General features: G+C 42.2%; 1 protein-coding gene across 1 annotated transcript in view; it reads left to right on the top strand.

The window, feature by feature from the left end:
* The first annotated feature begins 1,955 nt into the window (after nucleotides 1-1,955).
* Pgr (progesterone receptor) overlaps nucleotides 1,956-25,113 on the top strand; it is a 67,248-nt gene continuing 44,090 nt past the window's right edge. Inside the window, exons 1-2 of the mRNA XM_075966836.1 lie at nucleotides 1,956-3,715; nucleotides 5,905-6,056. Of these exons, the coding sequence (XP_075822951.1) occupies nucleotides 2,088-3,715; nucleotides 5,905-6,056 (1,780 nt within the window). The 5' untranslated portion in view covers nucleotides 1,956-2,087. The remainder of the gene's footprint in view (nucleotides 3,716-5,904; nucleotides 6,057-25,113) is intronic.

Raw genomic sequence — 25,113 nt, 5'->3', positions numbered from 1 at the left:
TGCATGCATAGGAAGATGTGTTTAGGAGGCCACTGCTAGCCTCATTTCTTTCCTTCCCACACTTACTCTCTGCTCTGTCCCTCCTTGCTGTTCCCACATTCCATTTTACCACTTGATGCCTTAAGGACATAAAATAACTGCTTCCTTTAATTCTCTTCTACCTCCCCAATTCTCTTACATCTAAATTAGTCAGCAATAACTCATTGCTTGGATAGTCAACGCCCAAACCCAGTGGTCCAATGCAACAGAAATTTACTTCTCATATGTAGAACCTCCCTGGTGACTCAGGCATTCAGGGTCCCTGCCTCTAGCAGCCCCACCTGCCCTGGAGCGTTGGAGCTTTGAATGTTTCTTCTAGACCTGGGTGAGAATAACTGCAAGGCATTTGCATAAATAGACCTGGACACACTCAAAAGAATTTTTCTAAATGGCTAGCTCAGTTTTGAATAAGGCATATTTAAGACAGTGTCATGATACCCACCGATCTTGGGGAAAGCATGGAAACAATTATGCGTGTATATGATTTATAGCTGTGTATGAAATATTTCAATTACTCATGTCACTCCACAGTGTTCTCATTAATTTAACCGTGATTTATTGTTATAGGTCAGTGAGAATTATTCTAAGAGTAGAGAAACATTGAGAGGAGAAATCACTGCTTAGCCTCCCCCCTGGAGCTCTTCAGATGGGACACAGGGTATTTACTTAGGACTGAAGGGAACCTTATGAATATATAGAGATACGTTAGGACAAGTCAAATATGACACTCAGCATTCGAACTTCCCATACAGGTAGAGATGTTACCAGCTGCCTTCCACTCCTAAACTGCTAAGTCACATCGGTGGCCCTCAAAAAGAATGTGACCCCCTTGTAACAAGAATAGTTTGAATGTGCCTCCTCCATTTAGAAACGGGTTAGACAGGCAGCCAGTAATACACACACACACACACACACACACACACACACACACACACACACTTGCTGTTCTTTCAGAGGGCTCCAGTCAGCCCACACAACCAGCTATAACTCCACCTCTAATGGCCCCCACCCTCTCTCTTCTGGCCTCTGAGCACAATGTGGCATGCTCTTACAGAGACATACACATGTAATAAAAAATCAAAATATTTGAGACCATTTTCTATATATTTATTTTAAGAGATAATGTCATTAAATGCCATTCTTTATGTAGAATATTTACAAATTTAAAATCCATACAGTTTAGCTTTTGATAGGATATATTTTTCTCCCTTCTGTGCCTGGTATACTTAATTGATAGGATAAAATCTGATATGCGTAAGAGGTTTCTTCCCAGAGCACTTGATATTCCAAGTGGAACTCAGACTAGTGGGTGGCAGGAATGCCAGCTCCAGAGTTTTGGATCTAGCCCGTGATTGGCTAAGGAGGGGCTTTGGGCGGGCCTTCCTAGAGTGTAAGGTTTGTTAGAAAGCTATGGAGTCAGTCTAGACTGTCACTATCAGTGATGCTTTGTAGTATTTGCGAGTGTGATGATTCTGCAAGCCCAAAGAGAACTTGCTTCCCTTGGGGTTTCCCTGAGGAACCTGAAACCAGAGACTGCTGAGACTGGAAAGAACCCAGGGAGCTTTAGAAGCTGTCGCCGCAGTAGGATGACTAAGAATGGATTGCCCCAGGATTTTAGCTTGGACTGTGGTGCAGACTTCCTAGATGTCCGGCTTTCTACCAAGGGAACAAGTCCGCAAATAGCAGAAGCCCTTTTCGCAGCACCTATCACTTCAGCGCGGGACGCTTGAGCACCCAGACAGACACAGAAAAAGTCTTTTGAAGAACTCTTCCAGTTCAGAGATCAGCTTGCTCTATCTACCTCTTCCTGCCCTCACCCCACCGCTGGGACAGCGCGACTGCCACCCTTCCTCTGCCTCTGGGTGGAGGGTAAGGACAGGAGCTGACCAGCACCGCCCCTCCCGGCCAGGAGGTGGAGATCCCAAGGGCCCTGCGCTTCAACACCCACTTCCCCCTCCCTCTGCCCCTATATCACCGGCACCCCCTCCTCCTTCTCTTTTCCCTCCTCCCTGGAGACAGGGGAGGAGAAAAGGGGAGCTCGGGTCGTCATGACTGAGCTGCCGGCAAAAAATCCGCGGGCACCCCACGCGTCGACAGCCGCGCCCTCCCCCACCCACGTCGGGTCCCCCTCGCTTGGACGCTTGGACCCCTACATCTTTCAGAGGAGCCAGCCGTCGAACACAGCGTCTGTAGTCTCGCCTATACCCATTTCCCTGGACGAGAGGCTGTTCTTCCCTCGGTCCTGCCAGGGTCCGGAGTTCCCAGGCGGAAAAGCACAGAACGAGCGGTCGTTGTCCGAAGTGAAAGGAGCGTTCACTGGAGTCGGCGCCTCTCGTGGGGCAGGAGGGAGCAGTCCCAGAGCCCCAGAGAAGGACAGCAGACTCTTAGACAGTGTCTTAGACACGCTACTGGCGCCCTCGGGAACTGAGCAGAGCCACACCAGTCCTCCAGCCTGCGAGGACATCACATCTTGGTGTCTCTTTGGATCGGAGCTTCCAGAAGAACCCCGCAGTGTCCCTGCTACCAAGGAGTTGTCCCCGCTCATGAGCCAGGCAGAGAGCAAGGCTGGGGACAGCTCCGGGACAGGAGCGGGGCAGAAGGGGCTGCCCAAGGGGCTGTCACCACCCAGGCAGCTGCTGCTCCCGACCTCAGGGAGTGCTCATTGGCCCGGGGCAGGAGTGAAGCCTTCTGCGAAGCCATCTGCAGTGGAGGAGGAAGAGGAGGAGGAGGAGGACTGTGGTCTAGAGACTGAGGGCTCCGCGGGTCCGCTTCTAAAGAGCAAACCTCTAGCACTGGAAGGCACGAACAGCGGAGGAGGAGTTGTAGCCAGCGCGCCCGCAGCGGCCCCAGGAGGCGTCACCCTGGTTCCCAAGGAAGATTCCCGATTTTCTGCTCCCAGGGTCTCCTTGGAGCAAGACGCTCCCCTGACGCCCGGGCGCTCCCCACTGGCCACCACACTGGTGGATTTCATCCACGTGCCCATTCTGCCTCTCAACCACGCGCTCCTGGCAGCCCGCACCCGGCAGCTGCTGGAGGGGGACAGCAACGACGGCGGGGCCTCAGCCCAGGGCTCCATTGCCCCTCTTCGAGGCTCGCCCTCCGCTCCATCACCGCCAGTGCCCTGCGGCGACTTCCCAGACTGCACCTTCCCGCAGGACGGCGACCCCAAAGAGGACGCGTTCCCTCTCTATGGCGATTTCCAGCCGCCAAGCCTGAAGATCAAGGAGGAGGAGGAGGGAGCCGAGGCATCTGCGCGCTCACCGCGCCCCTACCTGGTGGCTGGAGCCAGCGCTGCCACCTTTCCAGATTTCCCGCTGGCGCCGGCGCCGCCTCGAGCTCCCTCCTCCAGGCCCGGAGAGGCAGCGGTGGCCAGCGGCCCCGGCAGTTCTGCGGTGTCGCCCGCGTCCTCTTCGGGATCCGCGCTGGAGTGCATCCTGTACAAAGCTGAGGGCGCGCCGCCCACGCAGGGCTCGTTCCCGCCGCTGCCCTGCAAGCCCCCGACCACCGGCTCTTGCCTGCTCCCGAGGGACAGCTTGCCCGCCACTCCGGCTGCCTCGGCAGCCCCCGCCATCTACCCGCCGCTAGGTCTCAACGGGCTCCCGCAGCTGGGCTACCAGGCCGCCGTGCTCAAGGACAGCCTGCCCCAGGTCTACACGCCTTATCTCAACTACTTGAGGTGAGCACCTGCCCCGGGCCGCTCTGCCCCACCCTCCAGCAGCTCAAGGTAGCAGGGTCTCCACGGGAGGCCTAGGGTCTCGACACCCTCTTGCCTGTCCCTCCCTTCGTTTTACGTTTTCTGGGGGCTTAAAAGGGGTGCAGACAGTTTTGTTGCACCCTCCCTCAAACACTGAAAACTTTCAGAAGCGGAACTACCCTGTTTCAAAACCTGCAGAGATTGTCCTGAGAACCGGGTGTTGGGATGCCTTGTAGTGAGTGCTTCCTTAGATTCATTAAATACTTCCTGAAAAGTACAAGGACCCTCTCTCTCTCTCTCTCTCTCTCTCTCTCTCTCTCTCTCTCTCTCTCTCTGTGTGTGTGTGTGTGTGTGTGTGTGTGTGTGTGTGTGTGTGTGTGTGTGTGTTGGAGAGACTGAGGCACTAAGGCACAGGTCCTCTGGGAGGGGTGGGGCCTAAATGTGGCTTCAGAACTGAAAGCAGAAACTCCTCAGGGATCAGATCAGGTCTCTGGCCTAGTTTTTCCTAGGAATCTCAAGAGTGAAGTAAACTGCAGAAGGGAAGAATTTGGAAGGTGGGTTTATACTCAAGTACAGTGCTGCCAGAAAAAAAAAACGCTCGGATCTGTAGTCTTCTCTGTTGTGACCAGGCGAACTAAAGTCAGTGTGTTAACGATACCTTAAAATAACACCTACATTTATGTGTTAGAGCAATCAGTCATTACAGGGTGGTGTTTTCAAAACGGAACCACTGCTAAGTTCACTTAAACTCCCAAAACTCAGCCGTGTTTGCTGTGATCTCGCAATCAGGAAGGATGTCACATTTCATCCTCCAAAGACAAAATCCCTTCTGTATAAAGGACTCTTTTTATTTATTAAAAATATTTCTGCCTCTTCCCTGCCTCCCATTTCTTTCCCCCTCTCCCCACTCCTCCCCCCTTTCCCCACTCCTCTTCCCCTCTTCCACTCCTTTCCCCCTCCCTCTCTAGTCCAAAGAGCAGTCAGGGTTCCCTGCCCTGTGGGAAGTCCAAGGTCCTTCCCCCTCCATCCAGGTCTAGGAAGGTAAGCATCCAAACAGGCTAGGCTCCCACAAAGCCAGTTCATGCAGTAGGATCAAAACACAGTGCCCTTGTCCTTGGCTTCTCAGCAGCCCTCATTGTCTGCCGTGTTCAGAGAGTCCGGTTTTATCCCAGTCCAGCTGGCCTTGGTGAGCTCCCAATAGATCAGCCCCACCGTCTCAGTGGGTAGGTGCCCCCCTTGCGGTCCTGACTTCCTGAGCTTGGGGGAATGGGATGGTTGGGATAAAGGATGGATGGATATGGGACCAGGGAAGTAGATATCCTAATTAAGGGAGCCATCTTAGGGTTGGCAAGAGACTTGGCTCTAGAGGGGCTCCCAGGTGTCCAGGGAGATGTCCCCAGTTAGTTCCTTGGGCAGCTGAGGAGAGAGAGCCTGAAATGACCCTATCCTATAGCCATACTGATGAATATCATGCATATCACCATAGAACCTTCATCAGGTGATGAATGGAGATGGAGACAGAGACCCACAATGGAGCACCGGGCTGAGCTCCCAAGGTCCAAATGAGGAGCAGAAGGAGGGAGAACATGAGTAAAGATCTGTTTTTAACCGGGAGATCCTAGCTTTGTGAACGTGAAAGGATGTTCTGGCCCACCTTTTATGATTTTTAAAGAATGGCTAATAAATTACAGGTTCAACGAATCCATTATAGGCAGTTTATGAAGTTGCAAGTTCAGTTCACCTGACTTTGAAATGTGTGTGTGTGTGTGTGTGTGTGTGTGTGTGTGTGTGTGTGTGTGTGGTCCTGGGAGCTGGGGATGTGGCTCAGTTCCTAGAAAGGTGGCTGCTTGCCCATCATACACTAAGCCCAGATTTCTGTCTCCAGCACCTCATAAACTGGGTATGGGGGAAAATCCTCTATTCCTAGCACTTGGAGGCTGGAGACTGAAAGTTCATGAGTTCAAGGCCTGTGTCTGGTATGTAGGAAGTTTAAAGCCAACCTGGCTTTATGAGACCTATATAAAAAACTAAAACACAAACCAAAAATATGACTAAATCATATGTTTCTGTGTAAAAAAAGGCTTTGGTGTCATCAATGCCAGTTTAAGAAAACTTTCTTTATCAGACAGCAGTGAACCTAAAACTAAGTGGAGCCTATTTTGCGTTTCAAGGCCAGACTCGGAAACCAGCCAGAACCCACAGTATGGCTTTGATTCCTTACCTCAGAAGATCTGTTTAATCTGTGGGGACGAAGCATCTGGCTGTCACTATGGCGTGCTCACCTGTGGGAGCTGCAAGGTCTTCTTTAAACGGGCAATGGAAGGTAGGCAGACTCATCGTCAGCCTTCATCTCCGTTTCTGCGTCATGGAGATAAGCGAATACTTTTACATTTCAATTATCCCTTGTTTCTAAGAAACAGTGACATCTCTTTATACCTTAAACTGCGATGCTATTTTAAGAGTGTGTGTGGCCTACAATGCCCGAGAGTCGCTGTGGTTGGCTATTATAACTTAGTGATGTGTGACACATTTTCAACAGTCCATTTTAGTTCTGACACTGGGGACCGTGCTGCCGTTCAGTGATTCTCCTCCTCTCAATATGCAGTTTTATTCTAGTGCCACAGACATTTGTAGCTACTGCATAAATCAAACACTGGGTTTTATGGCAAAAGAAAAATTATGTAATTAAAGTTTTTTTTACATGTTCAGAGTGTGGTTATAAATACATGGCATATTTATACACGTTGGAGAACATCTGATAAAATTGCAAATTCTGTTTGTATTTTCTATAAATACATAGGGATATATATATATTATATATAATTCTAAACAAAAGTCTAGTTTTTTTGTTTAACATAGTCTTATGTGTACAAGAGGACAGGAGCAATTGCTTATAATAACTGGACAACCTGGATATCACAGTAACACAATTTCCCTAGGACTATCTTGCTTTAAGTAAAACATGAACTTTTTTTTCTCTTTGGTTTTTAGAGACAAGGTTTCTCTGTAGCTTTGGTGCCTGTCCTGGTGTAGTTCTCATAGACCAGGCTGGCCCTGAACTCGCAGAGATCCACCTGCCTCTGCCTCCCAAGTGCTGGGATTAAAAGCGTGTGCCACCACCGCCTGGCTAAAACATGCACATTTTAAAAGAACATTTTAGTTACCTTCTATAGAAGCATTTTAAAATTTATTCCATCTCAGTAAACTCCAAGTCAAGCATGTTTACCTTTGAAGATAAGAATACAGCTAAAGATCGTGTCACAATTTGATGCAGGAAATAGATGTATTTTTTAACAAGCTGACACAAAATGCTGAGGTCACACGTGGGCCACGGCTGAGATGCCATGACCACACATGTCAGCTGTCTGGTCTCCTCTTTTAACAGGCCCTGCCCACTTCTAAGTGGCTGTGGAGAAGCTGGCGCCTTAATACTTTAAGGGCTTCCAGTGGGGCTCTGCATAGAAATACGTGTCTTTTGTTCACGGTTAGAAGGTATTTCCTCAAAGTGATTGAAGTGATATTGAATGCACTCCACTTCAAGGGTCCCCAAGTTCAATGAGACACCCTTCAGCAGCAAGTCTGGGGCAAGCAGGAACACCTTAACTCTTCAGACTTGTTACTGGAGTCTTGAGTACTCCTTCCATGTTAGGGTTCTCTGTAATCTATAACATCCGTAGACTAGCATAAATTTATAATTGAGCATCTTCTTTTAGATCCTCCCAAGGTCAATTATTCTAGCCTATTTCTGTTTTACAGATAAGCCAGTCTCAAAGACACAAATCTGCGTAATTATTAGCTGATTCTCAGTGGATGTATATTAATGCTCTTAACTGTAATGCTTTGAGTTAAATGTGCTTTTGCTTTGCAGAAGTTACTCCACCAAACATATGCACAGAATGGGGATCATCTAACTCATTGCCATTGCAGTAACATCTCAATTTACTCTCAAAGACATTGTAAGGCACTGTTTTAAAACAGAGCAGAATTAAAGCACATTTTTCAGCGATGCTTACAAGAAACAACTAAAAATAGATATTTAGAAATACTTTTATAAATCCTTCGTGAAGTTAGAGCAAGGTTGTAATACTCCATGGGTATGTGTGTAGCAATTCTTATGTGCTTCCTATATGTAGATTCATGCTAAACGTTCTCTTGTATGACTTCATTTCCCTCTGTCCTGAACACAAAATGAAGAGTTACCATATACAAAAAAAAAAAACCAAAAAACGTTTCAATAAAGATTCTCTTTAAGCACCCAGATAAATACTCATAAAGCTTAGGAGATTATATGGTTTCCTGTGGGAGCAGAGGGAAGGGCTTGAGGGCTTTCTTTTTCAAATGTGTGTGTGTGCATGCGTGTGTCTGTGTGTGCGCGTGTGTGTGCATGTGTGCATGCGTGCATACGTGTGTGCGTGTGTGTGTGTGTGTCAGAGGACCACTTGTGGAATCAGTTCTCTGCTTCCACTTTTGCATAGATTCTGAAGATCAATCCCCACTGTCAGGCTTGCACATCAAGCTCTTTAACTTACTGAGCTGTCTTTCTGGCCTGTGAGCTGGGATTTGTAGGTTCTAGAATAATAAGGGGAACTTCGGGGAACATATATGCCCATCAATTGGCTAAAGGGCAAAGAGGTTTCTAAGCATGGAGGAGAGCTGTGAAGTATACACACTCAGGGAAGACAGAGAGTTGGGGTTTGGGTGAATTGGGAATCAATGAGCAAATGCAAGTGAGGGGAGAGAAGCTAGAAGTTTCTAGAAATTAGAGATAACAAGAAGAACTTCCGTGGTTTGGTGAAATTACAATAGAGCTGGACTGTGAGTTAATTAAAGGCAGAGGTCTGTGTACAAGCCAACAGGGTCAGAAGGAGAACAGCAAGACAGTTAACTGAGCTTATGTGAATGGCGGCTCTGGCATCACAAAGTACCTCCTCCTTCCCACTCTCTAAGTATTGTAGGTTCTGCTGGACTCACCTCATCTCCACACAGAGGCAAACTGTTCCTCCCTCCTTGCTCAGGAGGGAATCAAGCTGCCTGTGCGACAGTTAGGAAGTGGTCAAGTCAGGTTCCAAATCCAGATGGTGTGCTCCAGGTCTCAACCCTCAACCACACACTTCCTTTCAGACATGTTTGTCAAGTGAGGAAACATCTAGAATGCTAAACAAGAATATTAAGAGGATGTAAAGCTGGGGCACTTAGAAATGTGTGGTAGAAAGATGTGCACCACGCTCACATTTGGTGAGGAGTCCAGAGGAAAAGGCATCCCCAGTGTGGGGAGGGTGAAACGAGGAAATGGGCAGGAATCACACAAGGTCTAGCAAAGAGATGAAAAAGAAGAACACCTGCCAGTAACTGGTTTTATAGGAGAAGCAAGCATTTCTTACTGGCTTTCTCTGTGTACACAATGACAAGAAAAATACTAGGCATTCAGTAAACAAATATTTTCCGTATGAACTGGTCATCATAAGTAATTATTGCTGCATTCTCATTATTTGAATGTTTGACTACATGACAAGATTGCTAGTATAGATATTCAGTGTGATATGATTGAGCAAATACCATAACATAATTAAAATGTATTCTTTATAAGACTCAAGTCTACATAGCATGGATGTATTTGCAATTGTTTTGTTATAACATTTTAGTTTAGGTATTAATTATTCATGAATTAATTACCCGTTGTAAATTAGTTCCTTACTGAGTACTTGTCATGCCAAGGCCCTTTGATAAGTACTGGTGTGAGATTAATAAAGCAATGTACATATAACTGAGCACTGCTTGAGCAGTGATATTCAGAAAACGACATTCCATCAATACCTGCTCATAACTAATTCCATATGTAGTGGTTTATTTATGTGGTGGTTGGCTCCCTGAAACACTGGCCCCTTATCAGAAATAAGGGCATTTAGAAATTGCTGAATTAGCGAAGAACTATCATGGGTAGGCCACAGTGAAAACAGGACAGAGGTGTATTGTGTTTATTAAGAAAATGCTTCAACTGGTGAAAAGAATTGATGTTTTAAAATACGACTGACTTAGCATCAATTTCCTCCTCGGTACAGTTTAACCAAGAGGACTGGTAGAAGTGTGTCCACACCACCTGCATGAGCTGCATTTCCTCGACCTTTAAGTTCGGTACACTTTATCTTCTGTACTCCACAAAACTATCCAACAATCTCCTCCACTGTAATTTATGTAACCAGCACTTGGGCTCTTGAGAAGATAATTCACCAGTTGTATTTGCTTTAATGTGCTCTCAGAAAGAGGTCACCCTTTGGCAGTTTTCCCATTACCCTAAAAATAAATGTGTAGCAATTCACTGGACTTCATTTCCAAACCCACTGCCAACTTCCCAAGTGAAGGTCATTCTGTCGAGCCTGATGATTAATAAACATGGTGAGAGCTATGACACAGTAAAGTAAGGAGGAGATGGAAATATAGCCTTGAGTGTTATATCTTTGACCATTCTTAATGACCCTTTGGCACCTGTATCTCACTGACAGCAATGTACAGAGGGCATCCATACTAACCATGGCAGCTATGCTCCTGCTGGAACTTCTGAGTCCTGAATTTTCTTCTCACTGCCCAAAGAATATGACAGTGCATTGTACTTTAAAAAATTAAAACAATATTGAGAAAGTTTAAGTCTTCATGGTCAACACTGTTAATTTTCTCCCATCGCTATGATTCTTCTGTGTCTAACTCAGTGTATAATATTTTAAAGCGTTAAAACATAAATAGTATCACACTTTTTCATATAATGATGTGTGTATATGCATTTTCATGTGTATGTATATGTATGTTAGTGGATATATGTATATTATATATATGCAAGCTTCTGTATAAATGTGTGTGCATGTGTATGCCTGTATGGGAGCGGATATTCATGTGTATATACATATATGTGTATGCCCTTGTGTTTCTGCGTGTGTATGTGTGCATGTGTATCTTAGTCTTGTTCTATTGCTGTAAAGAGACACAATGAACATGGCAACTCTTATAGAGGAAAGCATTTAATTTGGCCTTGCTTGCAGTCTACCATCCTCATCATGGTGAGCATGATGGTAAACAGGCAGACATGATAGCTGAGATTTCCGTATTTGAATGCAAAGGCAGCAGGAAGAGGAGGCAATGGGTCTGGCTTGAGCATTTGTAACTCCAAAGCCCACTCCCAATGACACACTTATTCTAAGAAGGCCACACCTACTCCAACAAGGTCACACTCCTAATCGCTCTTAAGTAGTGGCACTCACTGATAGCTCAAGCATTCATACATATGAGCCTATTGGAGCCATTCTCAGTCAAGCCACCCTTGCCTCCATAAGTGCATGCATGTGTGCTTTTATTCATATATGCATGGGATTTGTGTACACATGGTTACATAAGTGGGTACTTGTGTGTACATATATGTGAATGGATGATGCATGCTGGTGTGTGTTCCTGTGTGCATTCATACATGTGTATAGGTTGAAGTGTATGTATATGTGCATACACATGCATATGTGTTTATGCTTAGGTGTGCTGTATGTATGTGTGCATGAATGTAGGGGTGTAAGTGTGAGCATATGCATATAGTTCTAAATTTATCTTTTAAATTCTCTATAATGCTTTGTAGAATGAAATTCCTTCTCTCCAAGCGTTGCTGAAGTAAGCATTGCTTGTACTTTGTAAATTTCTGTTCCAAATTCTCCAGCATTTAAATTATTTTAGTGAAACCTCTAATACACTAAATCCCACTGCCAACACTCTTTTGTTCACTCATTTATTCATTTCAAAGTTATCTTCTTTTGCTACATTTAAAGATGGATTGGGCTGGGACTACAGAGATGAATACATATGTAATCCCTGCCTTCAACCACCACAAATGTAAGAAGGGGAAACTCAAATGCAGCAACCAAATCTAGTTTCCCAAATGTGCACACACATGCCATGCATGCATGAGTGAATGCACGCAAGCATACATACACATGCATAAACACAAGCACATACCCATATATGCATGTGCACATGAACCTGCACTTCCACACAGACACACTCATGTACACACATATTTACACAGAAGCATGCACATACGTCCACATATGCAGCTATGCACACACATTCGTGCACCCACATACATGTACACACATGCGCATGTGCACACGCGTGCGCGCACACACACATTATTATATGGAAGGAATGTGAAAATGTTCTGGAATGTAATATCCTGGAGTTGTCGGAGACAGCACCACATTGCAGGAGTCCAGGGAATGCAGGATATCCCACTGCATCATTCGACGGTACACGAGGGTTCACTCTTCTAACAGACCCTGCCTGGGCACCAGTCGAACACATATAACTTCTTTATGAACCCAGTGAAGTTTGAAGTACTATTTTATATCTGTTTTTTTAAAGAAATACACAAAGAATTGCCATTTTCCATTAAGTCTGATTCTAATGTCTGTCTCTGTCTTTTAACTTCAGTTCTTTGCCTATTTTGCATTTGAACAAATATAATTACATTCAGAAGTAAACGTGCTCTTCCCCAGGAGACTGGGTTTAGAGCTGTGTTCCTTAACTCAGTGCTACTCCGTTTTCTGCTCAGAGCAGTTCTGCATTGTGCTGTTTATTTGATTTATGCTTCTATTCCAAACTTTATTTAAACAAATGATTCTAAGCCAACACACACACACACACTTCTGTAACAGGAAATCCTAAAGTCCTTAGTCAAGTGTTTAATGCTGCCAGAGCAAATCCTGGGCAGGTCCTTAGTTTGTGAGGACATCTTTGACATTGGTGAACAGATAAGAGGACACTGTTTGGTCAAGATTTAGCATGAGAACTCTCCCATAGTCTAGTTGAACACACACACCGACACCTGAAAACCATTTCTGAGACAGATACCTGTCTCTTGTTAGCAAAATAGTGTCTCCATTGATCTTAATTAAGACAGACTTTAAAATGGACACATGGGTCACTTCTCTTGATTTTTAAAACTTGTCATCATTTAAAGCATTTGAAAGTCACATAGGAAGGTGGTGGTGTATCTCTGCAATCCCAGCCTTAGGGAGACTAAAGCAGAAAATCTATGTGTTTAAAGTCATCCTAATCTACAAAACAAGACCATAGTTTCTAAACGAAGTAAGTCATATATTCCGTACTTGTTCAACCCTAACAACTTACAGAAGGGAATAAATACAATATTTACTGTTGCTGCATGAGTTCACACAATTAAACATTGGATGCATGCTCCACTTAATTTCTCTTTGGGAAGTTTGTTTTTTTCAATGAACTATGCTATGTTATTTTATAATATGATGATTCTTATAAACCCCATCTTCTTTCTTTCTTTCTTTTTAATTTCTATATACTAAAGAAGAAAAATTTCATGCTCACAAACTTTATCTACTATTAGGTCAGTTTTAAATTCATTTCATCTTAATTGCTGCTACATCTGCTCTTTTCTTGACTTTTTTTTCCTTACTAACCATTTTTTGGAGGCACATTATACAATATAATCATATCGTCTTTAGGAACACATGCATAGACTTTCCATTTTTGTTATTGTTCCATGATCAAGGAACAACATACAGGATTATGTAGATAGCATAAACAAAATTATAGAATGGTTATAACTAATTTTTAAATGAAGGGACTCTCCTGAGCTCATTTGATTCACTAACGCATGGTTAGCCACTATAGTAGACTGTGAGGCAGACTCTCTTTTTCTCCATATATCTATGGCTTTAAGGAACAGCAGAGCTGATTCCCTCCAGAAGGCCTCACCCTCTGTGTCTGTGGATACTGTGTCTTCAGTAGAAGAAGACAGAGTTCTTGGTGCTGAAGAGATTCAAGTGCATAGGGGAGTGGCCAATTAACAAGTGGTCCTGCAGTTTGGTGGAATGGCTGTCAGTGAAGTGGCCAGAAAGCCCAGATGGCTAACGTTACTGTTTTTATATGGCAGAAACCATGCTAAATACTTTAAATTATGTCTTCTATCCCCCACAATAGTCTTTCAACAAAATTTACCATTCCCACTTCAGAGGGAAGTGGGCCAGGCCTCATAACTCATGTCAACCAAGTCCCCCAAATAAGACAGAGCACTGGATGAGAGCACTCACTTCATCTCACAGAAGCAAAAGGCGGGCTTTAGGGCTTCCTTCTCTGCACATCCATGTGTCTCTTTATTGAAGCAGAACTTAAGAACCATTAAAGTCATTTTCCAATGCATCTTCTGCTATTGTTAACTCAGAGAAAATATCCTCAATGGGTTGAGCTAGCTCCTATCTCAAAAATGAAGAACAAAGTAAAATTGAGCAGAGAAAAACCAGGGAACCCTAGGTAAATCAATCTACCAATCTACTTTGCTGAGCAGCAAACAGAGACCAACTGTTTAGGAGTCAAGGAAAGTCTCCACTGATGTTTAGGCATGGTGTGTGCAGCTGGGACCGGGTGCATTTGGGCTCCTGCTCATTGGACCCACGTTTTCCAACTGTAAGTTGCCTGTTTCAATAAGGAAATCTATGGAAATAGTTGATGAATTAATAACGCTGATCTGCCCGGACAAGGTATAGTTTCAATAGTAATTGCTTCCTACGCTGTAAGGAATATCTTAGGGAATGACTGCAAAATCAGAAGTGAGATGCTGGTGTGATCCAAAAGAGATTTCAAGTTGAGGTTATAGGTCACGTGACATGGAAGTGCACTGAATTCCTCCTTCAGAGAAGTTAGCTGTTGTGGCGGGCAGCTCAGGGCCTTACAGGAGCCACTGAGGTTGATTTTAAGCAAAAGATGCAGAGAAACAGTAGGATGTTGAGAAGTGTGAGCCACTAAAGACTCTCTCAGCACACACAGTCATATCTCCTTTGCACAGTACCTAAAACTGGCTTTTCAGCCTAAAGACAGGACATCTACGATGCTGGCCTTTTCTATGCTGACAACTTTCTCCATAGAACGGCAGATACTGGACAGACTGCAAACACAATATGACTTGCAAACAAACATAATATTTTTTTGTTAGGAAAAAGAAAGTATCTCCGCATTGGGACGCATCTTTGTTGTATAGAGAAGGTTTGGAAAAGCAAAAGTACCTGGTCGTGAGTGCCCTAGACAGAGAAACTGTAAAGACCAAGTGCCCATGGTTACATGCTTGAACACTTGTAAACAGACATTCTAGATTGCTAATCTGCCTAAGAGTCTCAACAGTTAGTTCATGAGCAAGTTTAACAATAGTGACATTTATTCAATACTTCCTTCATGCCAGGAAGTTTCCCAGGCAAACAGTGTGGAAGTGGCAGAGCTGAGACAGGAGCCAGAACCTTCTCTCCTGTGATGTCACACGTCATCCATCTGAGAGTGTGAAGTGTTCATCAGCGTTTGTAATAAAAACTCATTGACATCAAGGAAGGTGCAGGTTGGATAACTGAATATTTAAAAAGAAAATTCCCTAAATAGGAGGAGATATTAGTGTCTTAACTAAGGATCTTTCCCTGTAAGGAGTCCTTTCGTTCTTCATGTTGTCTGGGAGACTCCCTTCCTTTCCCTCCCCTCTGCTCCCATCTCTTTTCCCACAGAGAAGGCCAACTGATAAACAAAATGGAAAATGCTGGCATGTGTTACCAAGTATATTTCTGTAAAAGACTTGGCTCCACCCTCCTCAGCAAGTGTCCAAAGCTTCATTTGTTCTAACCACCCAACTGACCACTTTGCTACAATCCCCCATGATTACACTTAGGGTTCATTGTGATGCGACAGCTTCAAATGGTCTCATCTCTATCCTTGCTTCCAGGTCCTGCTCCCATCTTAGATACCAAAGTGATGCTATTGAAACATCATTCCTCTCCAAAACCCCATCCCATGCCCCTGCGCTCTGCTTCTGCCGATAGACAGTGGCCTCCAAGTCCTCAGATAGTCTCATTTTCATGTTCTGCTGCTGTCCTCACTGGCTCTTTTGAACAACTGGGTGTGTCTCCGCTTCTCCACAGTGATCTCACTCTTCCTTCTCTAGTTTCTCTTCCTAGCATTTCCTTCTCACCCAGCACATTCTGGGTACCAGTTCAGATGCAAGAACTGAATGTGTCAAGTGTTGGTGACCTCCAATTTTATTCCATGTTCATTTCTGTGCCATACTAGCAGATTGTGTATTTTAACACTCTTTTCAGTCATCAGCACATTAGATCTTAGAAGAGCATACTTTAAATGCATTAAGTGGAAGAAATAGAAGGAAAATGTGAAGAATAACCTTTAGATTGCTATAAATGAGAACAGCATCTGAGAAACAAGAATTAATGTCAGAAGAAAAGAACTGAATGAGGTTCAAAGATGAACTTAGATGAGAGAAATACACCAAACAGTAAGGTCCAAACCTCAGTGATGAAATTAAAATCTCTACTGGGGGCCAGAAAGAGCAGAAGATGACCCTAATTTCACAGATCTCATAGTGAGGGTGTTATTTCAAACTGGTGAGAAAAGAGCAAGCCTCTGGAAATTATGCAATAATTTATTGCTAAATGCTACGTGTTAGTCATTGTGAAAGTCTCCCTCTCATTTAGCTCCTTTTCTCAATACGGAGGCTATGTATAACATCCATCTTCATCGCTCCATTGCATATGGAAAACAGATCATTTTTATGGGGTGGATACTGATTGAACTGACTTTGGAAATTTATTTGACTGCAATGAATGTGATATTTTCACTTTGTAGTTTGATAACAAGCCTGGTGAACAGAAAGTCAATATTTAACTCATTGAATAATAGGTCTCTGAAGAAGATAAAAACCAAATCCAGTAAAAGCATTCATTAGTTATAGAAAACAAACTTCTGGCATATTTTCAAATGGGATTATACAGGCAAATAGTAGATAGTAAATAAATATTTGCTTATTGAACCGTCAGAATTACTAATGAACATCTGGACCATGTCTGTTGAGGTGTTGCAAAGTTTATTTGCATCATTGTACATTGAACTACTGTTTTCTAGATAAAAAAAATGAAAGCATAGGAGATTAAATGAGTTATTCAAGGTCATGGGTATAATAGGTGGGAGAAATTGGAATTTAGATAGCAGAAGTAAGTTTAAGAACTACGTAAAAATCATATTTAAAAGAACAATGGGACTTGGTGTGTCCTAGGAACTTTAAAATTACTGAGACCCTAAAGATTGTGTGTATATAAGCATTATGCCAAATATTGACCACATTAGAAACTAAAACTGATATTACAGGGGTTGGAGAGATAGCTCAGTGCGTAAAAGTACCTGCTATTCAATCATAGGACAGGAGTTTAGATCCTGGCACCCTCGTGCCTCTGGCAACTCACAAATGTGTGTGTGTGTGTGTGTGTGTGTGTGTGTGTGTGTGTGTGCCATCCCTCCAGCCCTGTGATGATATATATTTTATAACTTTGATTTCTTCATTAAAAAATAATCCTTCAGTTATTAATTTTCTGAGCCAAAAATTTCAGTGATGAGAATAGCGAATAAAATTGTCATCATAGGTGTCTCTGATTATTACTATATTTTTCACGTTTTATGAGTCTCTGACAGGATACATGCACAGCAAATCCCACTTGTTATTTTTAATTGAAATTGACATATACTCATAAACCAAAAGAAGAATGGCATTGTTTTATAAGTTTTTAAGTAGTTTTAATATTGGCCTTTTGAGGACAGCTGGAGTCTTGTCTGCATCCACATTCAGTCTGCAGTTTGGCTGAAGCCTGGGAAGGGGTGACCACACAAGGACACACAGCTGGAAGACGGATGGTGTTTGGATGGTCTTTTAGGCATCACAAGTGGAAGCTATTTCCTTTGAGACTGAACCCGGATAGTTTTCTACTTTATTATTTTTTCTGATTTTTATCTCCTACAAAACATCTCATATTTCTTTCTTCCAAAAGGAAAATTTTCTATTTTTAAAATACAATTTATAATTGAAATATTGAGCTGGGCAATTTTTTTAAATTTAGTTATCAACTTTCAAGGCCTCCAGAGTGTGTGTCCCAGAAACTCCTAGAGCTTTCCAGTGAGTTTTGTGTCTTTCTCTCACCTTTTCCTTTTTATACTTTTATGATGTTTGTACATCCAGTGTGTTTTAATCCCTTGAATTTGTGTCAGTGTCATAGTTCACTTTCAGTTGCTAACAACATAATACACAGGCGGGATGAGTTACAGAGGAAAGGGATCTATTTCTAGCCCGTGGTTCTGGTCCAAGTTGAGGGGATGTTCCCAGGTCCTTCTTGGTTTCTGAGTTCTGAGGTGGTAAAGGGTACATGTTGAGAAAAGGAGCTAACCTGAGGCCCGGAAACTGGGTGTTACAGCAAACCCTCTCCCGAGATAACCCATAAATAAGTTATCTCATTCTCCTAAACCATCAATGACACTCACAGATTAACTCACTCTTATGAATCACACACTCTGCCTGTTCCCACCTCATTGCTGTCTCTTAATGGTATTAAACATTAGCATGAGTATTTGAAGGCACAAACCACCTCTAGTGCATAGCACCAGTGTGACTTTGGTACACTTTTCTTGGCCTTCCATAAAGTCAAATTCTCTGCTACTAGAGGTCATCCCATTCCCTGTCCACTACTTCATCAGCAATTTCTCAAAGGGATACAGGTTATTTTGAATGAAAATATTAGTCTTGAATACTCTGGTTCCTGGTGTCTATTGCAACCAATACTTGGGCAGACTAGAAAATATGTTTTGAGAAAATGAGAGGGCCAAATATGTGTATCATGATTTCACAATGCTATCCTCCAGATAGATATTTCAGGACCACATAGTTCTTCATTTTGAGGGATGTTCTGCCCATTGTAGGATGCTTGGTAAGGTGACTGGAGTCTCCTGCATAAGCACCTGTCTAAGTATACCAACTAAAGTTGTGTTCCTTCAGAGGTGCATTTTTGCCTGCTCCCTACAGCTTCACCTCCCATTGTAACCAAGATTCTATATTGTTTTGGTTTTTGTCCTAGACAATTTACCTTCTCATTCAAAGTTTGGGCATGTTTGTGAATTCATTGTCTTTGTCCTGGTGCATTTTCTAGACCTATTTTATGGCTAAAGTAGCAAACCTCTTTAAAAAGAGTTCAGTTTTTGTTACTTCCTCAAGCCTGCCCAGATCATGTCTTAGTCTCTCATCCAAGTCTTTTTTTCCTTTAAAGAGTTTACTCATACACATGAACAAATACAGACAAACGAACACACACGCATTCACACACGTATACACACACGTAAAAACAAACACATACACACACGAACACATACACACACGGGATCTTAACAATCTTAGCATCATCAGTCCCTTGAAATGGTGGCCCTTGGCTACCTCCAAAGGAGCTACTGTCCTGGCCTTTGTTCCTAGACTGGAAGATTCCACTCCAGCATGAAGCATCCTTTCTGGTAATATCTTAGGGATTTGGCTGATATTGCACAGTGAGTGTGATGTGTAAATGCCATGGAAATCTGGTCAAGACACTGTTTTATTAAGATTTCCGACACAGAGGGAAATGAATGGGATAATGGAGTGTATAGCTGAGGCCTTTGCTCCAATTTCAAACCAGTTGTCTTTTACTTCCTAGCTCCCATCCATCCTTTCTCCTGTCCAGGCCATGTTGCTATCACATATTTTATCCATAAGCATTTATGTCTGCATCTCTAAAACACAAGGATCCTTAAAACTCTTAAATGCAATACCTTGACACACTTAAAAATCGAGTAGTTCTTTCATACAATCTCAATGTGTTCAAATTTGTCCAATTTTCTCATTGTCCTTTTATGGCTTGGAAATGCATTTTCAAATTATTTATTTTGATAGAAAACTTTTCAGGTACTGAAGGCGTAAGTCACAAACAATGCCACACCAATTTGGGATTATGATTAATAGGGTGATATTTATTTAAAGGGGAAAAACTTACAGATCACTGTCCCAGGCAACTGCCCTCTACGCAACGCAACCAGGAGTCTAATCGCCGGCAGAGCAGAAAGTGAAGAGAGAGAGGAGAGGGAAGTGGCCGCTTTTTTAAAGGGAGAGAGACCACGCCCCAAGGGGCTGGTATCTCAGCGGCGATAGGCTGGAGGAGTGGGAGGACCTCCCGCAACACCTCCCCCTTCTGTTTAAATAAGAGAGTTCTAAACCTACTATGAAATTATATACAATAAGTACAAATATCCTATTCTAACTAGCTTAGGTCTTGTATAATAAATAACTTGGCCAAGTCATGAGAGAAAGTAACTACATTTATATAGTCTTCAACCCCATCAAAGATCTGAGAAGGGAAATAATGTTACCTGGGTAATTAGGAAGTTCAGTAAAACAACTTCTAAAACATGCAACAAATCACAGAGACAACTAGCCACCTAGGCAATCACCCAAAGTCACATTAGCAGCGTTGAAGCAACCAACTTTGGCTAAGGCCTAACATAACTGACACACCATTTTCAAAGGCAAGCAACTTTTCAAAACTATCTTACCCTGTCTTGGCAGGATAAGACAGCCCTGTTTTATCCATTAATGCACGCTCTGTATCTTTGTCAGTGGTTGAGGTATGGGCATTTCTTTGCCCCAAGGCCAGTTCTGCCAAAAGGAAAGGCTCCAGGTGGAGTTTCTTTGGTGCTCAACATTCTCTCGGGAATAGAGTGGTGTTGCCAGGAGCAATTGTGTCTCACTACCACAAAACTCTGAGTTAGATTAAAGGCCATTTTCTACAGCTCTTTGAAGAAGTTGAAGATTATCTATCTATACTGAGTATAATCTCTATATATCTAAAGAACCTGATTAGTCTAATTATAAATGACAAACTTAGATGACTATTAGTCTATATAATTCTCAATATCTATCTAACTTAAAGACTAAGACAATAAACGACTGTGAAACAAATGAGGACAATGACCTCCAAATATAAACAATGTACAAATATACATTGCAGTGGGTAAATATATATCAATACACAAACATTATATAAGTATCTTAATCAGAGGTAGAAATGTACACTGCAATATGGTAAATATATACAATACAATATATGTCAATACATAAAAAATGTTTTAAACAGAGGTAGAAACATGAATGCATACAATAGTCAATACAATTTAACTTTGTATCAATATACAAGAATCTATATCAATATATTTGTCTAACAACAGTAACTCACAATTACAAATCTATTATCCCATCATCCCTCTTTTTTTTTTCAAAAAGATCCCTGAGCTTATAAAATTCCTCCCCCAACCCTCAATCGTATACTAATTATAATCAACCCCTAAATGATGTCCCTAAACCCAAGGGCAAACTTTACTGGGAGAGGGGACGTCGTCCTCTAGAATTACTTCCAGCTGTCATAGAGGCGACGTTCTTTCTGGGGGATCCTGTGAAAGTAAAATGATGGTTAAATTTCAAGATCAATGTCTTTTAAAATTGCCAATAGTCTCTGAGTATTTTGTGCAGGTCTGGCCAAAATGTTGTATAAGATGTGCACCATTTCAGCTAACCAAGTTGGAACTGTCTTGTGCAGCTGGTACCCAAAGCAGGTCTTGTTGTAGCGCTATCAGTATCATGACGTCATATCAACCAGGTGGAGTTGTTGTTATGGGGCCCCATCTTCTTCCTGGAAACTTCAAATGTCACTTCAGGAAAAACTCATTGTTCATTATGAAAAACTTAAGCATTAATCATATAGACATATATATATATATATATATATTCAATGAAAGACATGATAGATATATTCAATGAAAAGTATGATAGATATGAAGAAAAGCAAAGATGTTTTCTAAACTCATATTTCTTTCTGTCCCATATCATGGCTCTTGACATGAGACAGAAACTCCAGAAACTCTGGGTTTTTCTCTTACTAACAGGCTTGGAATTGGAGAAGGACTGAGCCAGAGTCCAACTTCAAAACCAGCTTTATAAATTTAGAAATATGGTTTAATATTACTTACACAACCCTTTCAGTGTTCTTGATATTTCCTATTGGGCAGGTATTTTTCCATCTGTCAGTATCCAAATATCCAGGGTCCCTTGAATTTTTCAAAGATGAGTGTTTTCCTGTGGAGATAAGAACAGAACCCTGCCCCCATTCTATATGTTTTTCTTACCACCTGTATGAATATCATCATTGTGGATGAGTTGTCATTTCTCCTTTCCAAGAGGTTTCTCCTCTTCAAATCGAAACTTTATTAATTTTGATGGTATCCACAATTTTTCTTCTCCTGTGGAAACAAGAGCAAAACCCCTTCCCCAACGTAGCACATCTCCTGGCTTCCATTGAGAGGTCAGCACATCTTTGAAATAAATCGGTTGATTTAGTTCAGCAGACTTTTCCATTATCCAATGTCTCTCTGCTGCTGTCGTTCCTTTCTCATTAGTGTTAAGAAAATTCAAGGTTAATAAAGCATTATGTAATCTATTTCTGGGGGTATTTTCAGTCCCTTTCTGTTTGTTCAGCATATCCTTTATAGTACGATTTGATCTTTCTATAACTGCCTGACCTGTAGGATTGTTTGGTATACCTGTAATGTGTTTTATATTATAATAATCAAAAAAGCATTTCATTTTCTTAGATACATATGCTGGACCATTATCTGTCTTTATTTGTGCAGGTATACCCATGATGGCCATAACTTCCAATAAATGTGTGATTACTGAATCAGCCTTTTCTGAGCTCAGGGCAGTAGCCCATTGAAAACCTGAATACGTGTCTATGGTGTGGTGTACATATTTTAATTTACCAAATTCCATAAAGTGGAACACATCCATCTGCCAGATTTCATTTCTCTTAGTACCCTTTGGGTTACTCCCTGCAGGCAACGGTGTTTGATTATAGAAAGAACAAGTAGGACATCTCTTTATAATGTCCTTAGCTTGTTGCCAAGTAATGGAAAATTCTTTCTTTAGGCCTTTAATATTGACATGATGCTTCTTATGAAATTCTGAGGCCTGCAACACACTTACAATCAATAATTGATCAATCTCAGCATTGCCTTGGGCTAGAGGACCAGGCAGACCTGTATGGGACCGGATGTGTGTTATGTACATCGGACAAAGCCTGTTCCTGATTATGTCTTGTACCTGGATAAACAATGAAGTCAACTCTGTGTCATCTGGTATAAATTCAGCTGTCTCAATATGCAAGATAACTCTTTCTGCATATTGTGAATCTGTAACTATATTAAGAGGTTCTTTAAAATCCCTTAGCACCATAAGAATGGCATATAATTCTGCCTTCTGGACAGAATTATAAGGGCTTTGTTCCACCTTACTCAATTCATCTGACTTGTAACCTACTTTCCCTGATTTATTTGCATCAGTATAGAAAGTACGGGCTCCAGTTATTGGAGCATCACGTACAATTCTAGGAAGAATCCAAGAAGTTCTTTTTATGAGGTTAAGTCTACCACTTTTGGGATAGTTGCTATTAATTTCTCCCAAAAAATTAGCACAAGCTCTTTGCCACGGTTCATTGTCTTCCCATAACTTTTTTATTTCTTCAGTAGTAAAAGGCACTATAATTTCTGCTGGGTCTATACCTGCTAGTTGACGAAGTCTCAGCTTACCTTTTATAATTAATTCAGAGACTTTTTCCACATAAGTTTTTAATTTTTTACTTGGTTTATTAGGTATAAATATCCACTCTAAAATAATATCTTCCCTCTGCATTAGAATCCCTGTAGGAGAAATTCTGGAAGGCAATATGACTAGGATGCAGCTAAGATTTGGGTTCACCCTATCCACATGTGCCTCCTGTAATTTTTCCTCAATCATTGTCAGTTCCTTTTCTGCTTCAGCTGTCAGTTCTCTTGGACTATTCAAATCTTTATCACCATCTAAGGTTTTGTTTAAATGAACTACTAGATCAGGTGTTATCCCAACAGCTGGTCGTAGACTGGAAATGTCTCCTAACAATCGTTGGAAGTCATTAAGAGTCTTTAAGCGGTCTCTCCTAATTTGTGCCTTTTGCGTTTTAATTTTCTCTAACCCTATTCTGTAACCTAGGTAATTAATAGAGTTTCCTCTTTGAATCTTTTCAGGGGCAATTTGTAATCCCCACCTAGGCAAGACTTTCTTTACTTCTTCAAACATCCTTTCTAAAGTATCTTTATTTGAATCAGATAACAAGATGTCATCCATGTAATGATAAATGATGGATTTGGGGAATTGTTTACGAATTATTTCCAATGGCTTACTTACAAAATATTGGCACAGTGTAGGACTATTGAGCATACCCTGTGGGAGGATAGTCCCTGATATCTCTCATTAGGCTGAGAATTATTATAAGTAGGCACTGTGAAGGCAAATTTTTCTCTATCCTTTTCTTGTAACGGTATAGTAAAAAAACAATCTTTCAAATCAATAACTATAAGAGGCCATCCTTTTGGTAACAGGGAAGGCAAAGGAATTCCAGACTGTAGTGGGCCCATAGGTTGAATTACTTTGTTGACAGCTCTTAGATCTGTCACCATTCTCCATTTACCAGATTTCTTTTTTACAACAAACACAGGAGAATTCCAAGGGCTGGTTGATTCTTCAATATGGTGAGCATCTAGTTGCTCTTGCACCAGCTGTTCCAATGCCTGTAGTTTATCTTCAGCTAGAGGCCACTGTTTGATCCATATTGGCTTCTCAGTTAGCCATTTTAAAGGTAGGGCTGTTGGTACCTCTAAAGGTTTGGTATTTGCTGTATGTTCTTGTATAGCCTGAATGGCTGGTGACCTTTTTCCATAATACCTCATCATATCCTTCCCCGAATTATGAATTCCTGGAAATACAGGAATGTTAATCTGGGTATTCCATTGCTGTAGCAGGTCACGGCCCCATAAATTTATGGCAATATTGGCTATATATGGCCTTAGTCTTCCTATTTGCCCTTCGGGCCCTATGCATTCAACCCATCTTGTGCTTTGTTTTACACGAGATAGGGTTCCAATTCCTAGGAACTGAACATCTACCTCTTGAAGAGGCCAATTCGGATGCCAAGATTCTGGGGTAATGATACTTACATCCGCACCTGTGTCTAATAAGCCTTCAATAAAAGTGCCATTTATACAGACTCTTAGCTTTGGTCTTTGATCATTAATAGAAGTCTGCCAAAATATACGTTTACTCTGTCCTACTGGGTTTTTTGACTCATCCTCCACACGTAATTCATCATTTAGACCAGTATTACTTTTTACAGCAGAAATTGGAGCTTTTAATTTTCTTGGTGAGGCACGTTCTCCACTGTGACTGGGAATGACTGGGCCACTGTTGGCTTGGGGGCCTGCGAGAGGCCCCCCATGGAGTTTCCCGATGATATCGGATTGCCCCGTCTATCTGTTGTTGACCTACATTCGTTGGACCAATGCCTGCCTTTACCACATCTCCTACATATACCTGAAGGCCGAGGTCTCCTATTTTTGTCATTCCC

The sequence above is a fragment of the Microtus pennsylvanicus genome, chromosome 3 (genome assembly GCF_037038515.1).
Source record: "Microtus pennsylvanicus isolate mMicPen1 chromosome 3, mMicPen1.hap1, whole genome shotgun sequence".
Lineage (NCBI taxonomy): Eukaryota > Metazoa > Chordata > Mammalia > Rodentia > Cricetidae > Microtus > Microtus pennsylvanicus.
Note: the sequence above shows the minus strand (reverse complement) of the source record. Positions and strands in the feature narration are given on the sequence as shown.